This window comes from Leptosomus discolor, chromosome 14 (assembly GCF_034619465.1).
Source record: "Leptosomus discolor isolate bLepDis1 chromosome 14, bLepDis1.hap2, whole genome shotgun sequence".
NCBI classification, from domain to species: Eukaryota; Metazoa; Chordata; class Aves; order Leptosomiformes; family Leptosomidae; genus Leptosomus; species Leptosomus discolor.
The window spans coordinates 2,132,379-2,141,648 of record NC_141404.1 but is presented as its reverse complement, the minus strand read 5'-3'; the positions used below and the strand labels follow the sequence as shown (position 1 = coordinate 2,141,648).

The 9,270-nt window shown below is 62.1% G+C and overlaps 1 protein-coding gene across 1 annotated transcript; it reads left to right on the top strand.

Annotated features, from left to right (window-relative positions):
* The first annotated feature begins 349 nt into the window (after positions 1–349).
* On the top strand, positions 350–7,955 carry LOC147414477 (mesothelin-like protein). The gene is made up of 17 exons (XM_086473239.1): positions 350–389; positions 857–888; positions 1,425–1,474; positions 2,046–2,166; positions 2,278–2,363; positions 2,843–2,969; positions 3,054–3,244; positions 3,338–3,428; positions 3,523–3,667; positions 4,271–4,455; positions 4,657–4,812; positions 5,002–5,135; positions 5,398–5,531; positions 5,695–5,795; positions 6,028–6,788; positions 6,912–7,195; positions 7,873–7,955. Exons 1-17 carry the CDS (start codon positions 350–352, stop codon positions 7,953–7,955), a joined length of 2,721 nt encoding a protein of 906 aa, XP_086329365.1.
* Positions 7,956–9,270: the final 1,315 nt, after the last annotated feature.

Sequence of the window (9,270 nt, the reverse complement as noted above, 5' to 3'; positions counted from 1 at the left end):
CAGGGGATGGAGAGGGATCCCTGCAGATGGGAGCAGGGCTCTGGGTGTCAGAGAGGGCAGTTTGTTGCGGGGTTTCTTTTTGTAATGGATGGAGAATTAATTCTGTTTTCTGTTGTATCGGATTTAAAATCTCTCCCTTGCTTGCGGGGGGTTTGTGCAGGCACTCGCAGAGCACGGGTGGGCACGCTGAGCCGCTGAACTCCCACGGCTCCAGCCCCAGCATCGGACGAGAGAACCGGCTGCAGGACCCCCCCCCCGGCCCCTTCCCCAGCCCGGCCGGCAGCCAGCACCGGCCCAGAGCACCGGACACGGCTCCCCGCGCCGAGGACGGAGCCCCAGCACAGGCACCATGGTGGGGGCAGCCCCGGCAGCCCTCGCGTTCTGCCTCCGTGAGTTCCATCTTGTCCCCCTAAAGCCGCCCCTGCCCCAGGACCCCCATCCACCCCCCGGCACTGGGGACCTCCAGCCCGGGCTGCTTTTCATTCCCAACCCGCTCGCCTTTGGCACTCCCTGCGCTCTGCCTCCTGCCCCCATCAGCATCCGCAGGCGGTGGGAGTTTCTCCCAGCTGCAGCCAGCACTGCCTTAGAAATCCACCCCGACAGATTTCCAGGGCAGATTTATTGGTTTTTATCTTCTAAACCCACCCGGAGGCAGCCCAGGTTGCCTGGACGGGCGCAGGCTGCAGGGTGGTACGGGGGCTGCTCTCTGCATTTCGCCAGCACTTACTGAACATTATTAAATTGACAAAAAAAAGGTCCTTTCCAGACTTTAAACCCGGAGCTGCCTTAGAACAGCCCCCGACCACCTGTACACATGGTCACTGATGGTTTCTAACCCGCTCCCGCTTGGTTGCAGGTTTCTCCGCAGACCTGGCGAAGGCAGCAGCGGTGAGTCACCGACGGCTGCTCCGGGGCTCCCGAGACACCAGGGCTTTGCCAAAACCTCACAGCTGGCTCTGGGAGCAGCAGAGCCCCCACGGTTCCCCCAGTCCTCAGCTCCAGGGAGGCAAATCCATCGCCTCCCCACTGGCCCCCTTTGCAGCCCGCGGCCCTGGCCCCTGTCCCATCCCGTCCCTCGCTCACCCGCTGCCCAGCAGCCTCCTTGCCCTGCTCCCGAACCGAGGGCTGGGACCCTAAACCCAACGGGCACCCGGCACCTCCCAGCTCTGGGGAAGCAGGGACGGCCCCGCTGTTGAAGGGTCCCCACTCCTGAGAGCGGCTGCGGTGGCTTTTGCCACCACGTGTCACCCAGGGCAGCCTCGGGGCTGCTGCGGCTCTCAGCCGCCTGCGGCTTGCGGGCAGCAGCCGCCGGTGTGGGCGCACCGACCAGCTCACATCCCATTCCCCCCGCTCGGTCCCTGCATTTAAAAGCCCTTCTCCCCGCTCCTTGCTGGGGCTGAGCATCCCCCCGTCCTCCTCCCCAGGCTGCCCTGATCGTCGGAGCCGTCCTGTCTGCCACGGAGCCACCCGCCGAGTAAGTACCGACCCAGCCAGGGTCTCTGACACGCAGGGGGGTCCTGGGGGGCGCAGGCAGCAGGGCTGGCGTGGGTGGGTGTTGCATTTCTCCCCACATCCATGTCACGGCTGCTGTGACAGGGCTGGAGATTTAGAGCCTTGCGCAGCCGGTTCTGGTGCCGGCGCCCAGGCTGGGATTCCAGCTGCGTCGGCTTTTGTTGTAGCACAAACACGCCGAGATTTGCCTTTCCTTTACGGGGCTGACGCAGATGCAACGGGAGCCTTTCCTGGGCTGAAATCCAGGCTCTGCTGCTCTCTCCCTCACTCAAAGCCCAGGGTATGGTGGGCACCTCTGCCACCCCCCTGGCTGTGGGGCTGGGCACCCTCATGCCTGCCGGTGGCTTTGGCACCACTCCGGCATTGGCATTACGGGACGTTTTCATGACCCCCTCTATGTTATTTGCACTTACCCCACGCAGCCATGGTCAGGGTGAAGGGGGGTTTCCCAAGGGAACGAGCGGGTTCATCCTCCATGGGGTTTTGGGGAGCTAAAGCGGATGGTGACACGCGACCGTGCCTCCCCCCCGCAGCCTCTCAGCCACGGTCCTGCAAGGTTTCCAGTGCATCCCAGCCAGCGACCTGCCCGCTGCCGACATCCTCGCGTTCGCCCAGGGATTGCAAAACAAAACAGCGGAGCTGAGCAGTGCCCAGGTGGGCAGGGGCAGGAGTGGGGGCTGCAAACCCCACAGGGAGCCGAGGGGTGCCGGGGCGAAGGGGCTCTCACCGCCTTGGCATTGACAAGAGAAGCCTCTCTCTGCCCAGCTCTCCTGCCTGGCCAGGCTGCTCGCTGCCAAGAACCTGACGGCCGATTTCGGCAGGTACCCGCCAGACCTGCTGCTCTTCTTTGAGTGAGTATCAAGGGCAGCCGGCGGCTGCGGTTTTGGTGCTGAATCACGCCATCCGGCGCTGGCCGGCGTGGCCCTGGCACACCCCGGGGCAGGCGGGAGCTCTGCACGGGGGAAGAGTCTTGTGAAAGCCGCCTGCGTCCGCGGGAACCTTCCGACCCCGACAGGGCATTGCCAGCCCTGTGGACCCCCTGGTCCTCTCCTCACCCCACTCCTCTCTGAGGCTGGGGCCACACCGGCCACAGCCTGGGGTACACAGGGTTGGGCAACCCCCGTCCTGTGCCCAAGACATCCCCCCCAGGGTAAGAGGAGACGCCCCCCCAGCCCCGTGCAGCTCAGCAGCTCATCGCTCAGAAGGGAGCAACAGTTTAAAACTACTTTTCCCCCACACCCACACAAAACGACATTAAAGACCCTCTGCCCGGACAGGACGAGCCCTTCGCCCCATTCCTCCCCACCACGCTCATTCTCGCTCCCCGCAGCTCGGCCGAGGTGCGCGGTGGGACCTGCGGAGAGTTTTACGCCCGGGCTTCCCGCGGGAACCTGGACCTGCTGCCCAGGGACTCAGCCCGGCGGAGGGGGCTGCTGCGCGGGGCACTGGCCTGCCTGGTGAGAGGGCGCCGAGCCGGGGGCAGCCGGGGTCCCTGCACCCCTCGCCGGGCGTTTGTACGAGGGTTGGTTTGTCTCTCGCAGGGGGTGAGGAGCAGCCGCCTGAGCCCCGAGCAGCTCGGCAGCCTCGGGGCGCTGGTGTGTGACATGGAGGCAGGGACCATCGTGGCCTCGGACCCCGGCGTCCTGGAGAACCTGAAGCTCTGCCCAGCGCTGACGGGGGCGCAGCGGGATGCCCTCAACGCCGTGCTCCTCAGGGGAGACACGGCGTATGGGTAAGGAGCCTGCTCTTAGGGAGGCGGGCGATGAGCAGGAGGGATGGCGCACCCCTGAGGATGCTGAGCTGGTCCTTCTCCCGCCGGCCACAGGGATCCTGCGAGCTGGGATTTACAGAGTCTGCAAAATTTGGGGCCGCTCGTGCTGGCTTTGAACCAGACCACGCTGAGCTTGGTGCCCGAGGTAAGCCCCTTCCTCGAGACCTCGGGGTAAGTCGCCCATCAGCCAGGCCAGCCCTGAGGCCGTGGGACCCAGCACCCTCTGCCCCCCCCGGCAGGCAGCGGGGGCGGCTTTCGGCAGGAGCATCATGGCAACGTACAGCAGCCAGGGGCGTTCCCAGCGGGAGAAGTCCCTGACCCTCCTCAGGGCCTTCGCAGCAGCATCAGCTTCGTCTCACCCCAGGCTGAAGCGGAACACCGACAGTGAGTGTTTCCCCTCATCGCCACCAGTCCGGACCAGTTCAGAGCTCTTGGGGGGGATGGAAATTCTCCCTGGGCTGGTTGGCATCTGGGTGCCCTCAGGGAGGGGGATGGGACAGGACAGAAAGCTCTGGGATTGCCCTAAAGTAACTGGTGAAATGTCCTTACAGCACGCTGGGGTGTTTGCTCTTACCTGGGAGCAGGAATATGGCAGCAGCAGCCAGGGAAGAGCCGGGGGGGGGAAACTCCTGGGCAGGGACAGCACCAGGGGAGGATGCTGCAAGACCGGAGGATGCTCATGTGGGTGACATGGGAAAGGGTTCACCTTACCGGAGCATTTTCAGTTGCCTTTAACAGGACAGAGCGAACATGGCCTGCAGAAACATCGCCAGGTTCTTTAGGAATAACTTTAAGGAGCAAAAGCAAATATGGCATCTTCGAGGGTCGGGGACACAGGGGGTGGGAGGGTGATTCGCAGTCCCACCCGGCGGGATGGCTTGAGCCGCGTCATTGCGATTCCCTGTTCGTGCACCGGGGCTTTTCTGAGGGGCTCTGGGACCCTCAGAAACCAGATGGTGAAACCAGACGTGCCCTCCCTGCCCGCAGGCTGCCTGTCCGCTCCCATCACGGCCAGCACCATCTCCGACCCCCTCTTAGTCATCATCTACGACACCAGCGAGCAGTTCGACCTGTGCCTGAGCAATGAGGTTTTAAAAGCAAACCTGGAGCCTCTGCTGGAGCAGCCGCTCACCGTGGACTACCTCCGGGTCATGAAAAAAAAGCTGGAGCAGGTGATGGGTGACACAGGGCAGGAGCCCCCCGCGCAGCCCCCCGTTAGCGCGGGCACGCTCCGGGCTGGGCAAGACCCGCTGCGGGGAACGGGCAGCGCCGGCTGCGGGGATGAAGGCACCCGAGTGGGTCCTTCGCGCCCGTTTCTGCCTCCTTTCCCCTTCCCTGACCTTCTTTCCTGCCCCACTGGCCTGGCCCCACAGATTTACCCATCGGGGATCCCAGAGGAGCAGCTGAGGCTGTTGGGGCCGTTGTCCCGCCAGTACACGGCGGAGGAGATCAGCCAGTGGCCGGTGACATCCAGCGACACGCTCTCAGCCCTGCTCAACCCCTCGGATGGCAAGTGGGAGGATCCCCAGGTAAATCCCGCAGCAGTGGGGGACGGGACCTCACTGGTGAACCCAAACGGGGACCACCCGGTGCCCAAGCCCAGCTCGGGACGACGCAGCGCCCGAGGGCGGCACGGCGGTTTTGCCACCCACCCGCGTTCGTAGCGGGAGCATCTTCCCTCCCTGCCTGCGGGTGACCGCGGGAACTGCGTTTCCCAGGTCCAGCAGCTGCTCGGCAGGTACCTGGCCCTGGGGGGCACCTTGACCGGCCCCTTGCTTCAGAAAATCGGTGGGAGGCGCCTGTGTGAGCTGCAGGAGGAGCAGATCGAGCAAATACCTGCAGAAGCAATCGGGTAGGCTGCTTTTTAGGGGTGGCTTTTCAGCCCCACGAGGCCCCTGGGACCACGGGGCGGTGGGACGGCAGACCCCCACCTCCGTTTCGGCTCTGCCCGCGCACAGGCAGCGTGGTGGGACGGCCACGTGCTGCTCACAGCTCCTGCCCGAGCCACCGCGGGCAGGGACAGACCACTCGCCTCCCCCGCCACCAACGAAAGGGCTTTAGCTGTGGTTTGGGGTGGTGACCCGGCTCTAACCTGTGACCCTCCCTCCCCCCAGGACTGCTGGACAATTAAACATTTCTTCTTGCTCTCAAACCAAGAAGGACCAGCTCTACAGAACAGCCCGGGAGGCCTTTGCTGGCCAGGCTGGCACCATCAGGGCGTATTATTGCCAGATTTGGCCATACCTGGGTATGTGTTTCCGCCTCCACTCTCCTTCCTACGGCGGTGACGGAGATTGGAAACCTCATCCTCAGCCAGGGGGGCTCAGAGATACGTCTAGCATTCCCCAGAACCCCCTGCAAGCGTTGGAAGTGCTTGCACGTGTCTAGGTGCCCCCTGTGCCCTCTTGAAGGTGGAGCTCCAGCAGAGGACCTGAAAGACTTGGCTAAAGCCGGCGTTGCCATAGACATGGACGTGGAGACCTTTCTTGCCCTAAATCCTGATGAAGTGCAGGTACGTCCCCGGGACGCTGCTGCTCTTTGCCTGCTGAAGGGCAGGGCTGGCCGAGGGCTGAGCGGTGGGGTTTGAGGCCAGAGCCCCATCAGATCACCACCTCTCTGTTCTTTTACCTTTAAAACCCCCTCTTTTGGAAGTTATTGCTGGCTCTGCAGTCCTGTTAGAAAAGCCCCTTGTGGCGATGCCGGCCGTGGGGATGAGCAAAGATGTCGTTGTACGTGTATTGCAGAAACTCAGCGTTGTGGACGTGAAAAATTTGCTTGGGGTAAACCTCCCCGACCTGAAGGAGGCTGAAAACGAGACCTCGGTGATGCGCTGGGTGAAGAGGCAGCCCCAGCGGGAGCTGGACTGTACCCTGGGAATTGGCCTGCAAGGGGGCACGGCGGAGCCCGGCCCCACGGGGACAGCCACCCCTCCTCACCTCACCGCCTCAGCCAGTATCACCCCCCCGGCCACCGTCCCCACGCCCACCACCCTCCCCACTGTCCCCACCCCTATTGCCATTAGCAGCCCCCCGACCGCTAATCCCAGTACCGGCCCCCCTAAGGCCCCCAGTACCAGCCCCCCGAAGGCCCCCAGCCCGACCCCCCCTCACAGCACTCCCCCACGCCCTTACACCGCTGCCCCCGGCGCTGCCGTCAGTCCCGCTGCCGCCTCCACCACCCGGCCTGCTCCGACCACCAGCTCCGTCGTCCCGTGCTCCATCCACCAGTCTGCCACCCCAAATAAGGCCACCCCCCCCGCCGTCACCCTCCTCACCACCCTCCTTGCTGCCGTGAACCCCAACGCCACCTCTCCCAGCTCCGTCCCACCCCCCGCTCTCACACAGGGGGCCACCGCCACCACCAGCGTTGTTACTAACCCGGCTGTTACCACCCGCAGCACCAGCACCCCCATGGCGTCCACCAACCCCCCAGCACTGGGGGGCAGCACCCACCTCGCTCCCACCACCCATAACACCGTCACCCCGAGCACCCACAATGCTCCCAGCACCCTCAACCCCAACTCCACCTCCCCCATGGCGCCCACCAACCCCCCAGCACTGGGGGGCAGCACCCACCTCGCTCCCGCCACCCATAACACCGTCACCCCGAGCACCCACAACGCTCCCATCACCCTCGTCCCTAACTCCACCTCTGCACCCGCAGCCACGGAAGTGAACCCCCCTCCCCACACGCCCACCCCCATTCCCAACTCCACCGTCTCCACCCAAAAGAGCGCCGCCTCCTCAACGGCCAAGACGACAACGTTGGCTTGCAACACCGGCGCCCCTCCGGCATTTCTCGGCCCCTCTTCCACCACCAGCACCAGTGAGACCACTAAAAAACCACCCGCAGGAGCGCCAGAGCCACCGAGACCAACACCCGGCGGATACATCAACCTGCAACCCCAAGCCGGTAAGGTGGGAACGTTCGGAGCCGGGACGGGCCTAGGAACCGCTGGCGAGGCGGACGCCTTCGCTGACAAGCAGTAGGTCCACCTTGGTCCCGGCCAGCTCCGATACCGCCGTGCTGCCGCCCACAAGAAACCCCAAGTCGGGGCTCGACGGGCAGCGCCGTGTCTCCGCAGGGCGTGACAGCCCCCGGCTCTGGAGCACGCGGCCTTCAGGTCCCCTGTGCTCCCAAGTCCCGCGACGTGCACCTGAAGGGGTCTCCTGGCCTTCGGAGCACGCAGCACCCCCAGCTGCTCTGCAGAACGCTGGAGTAACCCCGTCAGTGCCAGGGCACTGTGCTGCTTTTCACCAGGCCTTCCGTATTTCAGCTGCCCGTAGTGTTTCTGACTAGGCACCGCCGTAAAAGCGCTAAAATCTGAAGTCCTTTAACGTGACAGAGCTACCTCCACGGCTTTAACGACTCAGATTTACTCCCGCTTTACGCTGGTGAAAGAAAGGCTCAGCCCTGCACAGCCAGGTGACATTTATACCTGGCGTGCGGGTCCGTGCCTGAGGCTCAGGTATGGGCAACGTCAGAAAAGTCTCGTCCCGACACGTGCCGTCCCCTGGGGTACCCGAATCCCAAGCTCCCGCGTGCCATTTGGATAATCCGATTCTTTCTCGTCTGTCTTCTCCACCCAGGGTCAGGATGCAGGCTCTCCTCCTGCCTGGCGCACATACTGACTGCGGCCGTGGGGAGCTCGCTGCTGCGAGCGCTCCTCTGACACGGCCACCTCCAGCACCGTCCTCGCTGGATCCCTCCTTCCGTTTTCACCATCCTGCAAAATAACGGCGCCGGCAAATTCCCTGCTGAAAAGCTGAATCCCACGAAAGGAATAGAGTTTGTCCACGTGATACCAGCACGGAATTTGCTTATTATTTTGGAGGCTAGGCAGTGAAAGGAGGACAGATATTTTGCCAGCCCAAAGAGGCCCAGTGGGTCCTTCCCGGCTGGTTGCTCCACGTAATACAATCACCAGCAATATTGACTGGTGTGACCACGCGGGAATGCTGACAGCCGGCCCAGTGCTGCCAGCCTGACTCGCACCGAGCGGTATTTTACTCCGAAGCAGTCCCACAGGGATCTGTTGAAACAGTGGGACGGACAACTCAGGGATCCGACTTACTGGTCGTTGCAAAAGCAGCAGAACAGGGCGCAGCAAGGCAGCCTGAAAGCTCAGAGATCCACTAAATTGCGTTTAATTTGTTTCATGGACTTTGGAGATTTTTGGTCAAGATTTGCTCAAACTACGCCAAGCCTAGTTAGAGGGGTGATCAACTGAAGACAGTTTATCTTGATTACTGCTGCAATGCTGTACAATAAAACACCAATCGTCTACTTTTTTCCTAATCAAACGCGTTCTTCGATGTGTTTAGCGCTTTGTATCGTAGTTTTCCTAGCTAGCTTAAATCTAAACAGTTTCCACTTCTTTTGTCCTGATTTCCTTCATTATCTACTGTCTCCTCCTCCAATAGCTCTACTACAAGAGAGTTTCCCCCTCCAGCTTGCAGACCTTCCACATACTAGTCTCATTCTCCACAGGCTGAGGTGCTTCTCGCACGGCCTTTGTTGAGAGCGAGTCAAGGCAGGAAGAAACAAATCAAGATTTCCATCAGGGGATCAACGCAAACTGTCCTACACGGGGCTCTCCCTCCCACCCTCGCGACCCCCCAGCACCACAGGAGGCAGGCAGGGGGGAGGTGTCTCTTGCCACCCAGCAGGCCGCAGCGAAGGACAGACCAGGTTCTCCTGTTCCCTGTCTGTAAAGCACAGACAACGAGCATTTCTCCTGTCTCTGCAGGCAGGGGGAAAAGCGGGATTTCAGGAGCTGGCGCCAGGCTGCACTGAGGCCTTTTAGGACAGAAATTCCTGAGGAGTGGGGGGGGGAGAAAAAAGTGTTGAAAATCTTATACAAAATTCTTACACCCTCTCACGTGGAGGGGTAATTTTATATATTTATATATATATAAAGCGCCTATCACCATACTGATAAACATTCTTTGGAACCACTCTGACAGCAGTCAACACCAAAGAACAGT

What these genes read in the sequence shown, in the direction of transcription:
- LOC147414477 (XM_086473239.1), top strand. Translation starts at nt 350, where the DNA reads ATGGTGGGGGCAGCCCCGGCAGCCCTCGCGTTCTGCCTCC. An exon ending in GCAAGTGGGAGGATCCCCAG is followed by an intron (nt 4,813 to 5,001) that starts GTAAATCCCGCA and finishes TGCGTTTCCCAG; the next exon opens with GTCCAGCAGCTGCTCGGCAG. An exon ending in ATACCTGCAGAAGCAATCGG is followed by an intron (nt 5,136 to 5,397) that starts GTAGGCTGCTTT and finishes CCCTCCCCCCAG; the next exon opens with GACTGCTGGACAATTAAACA.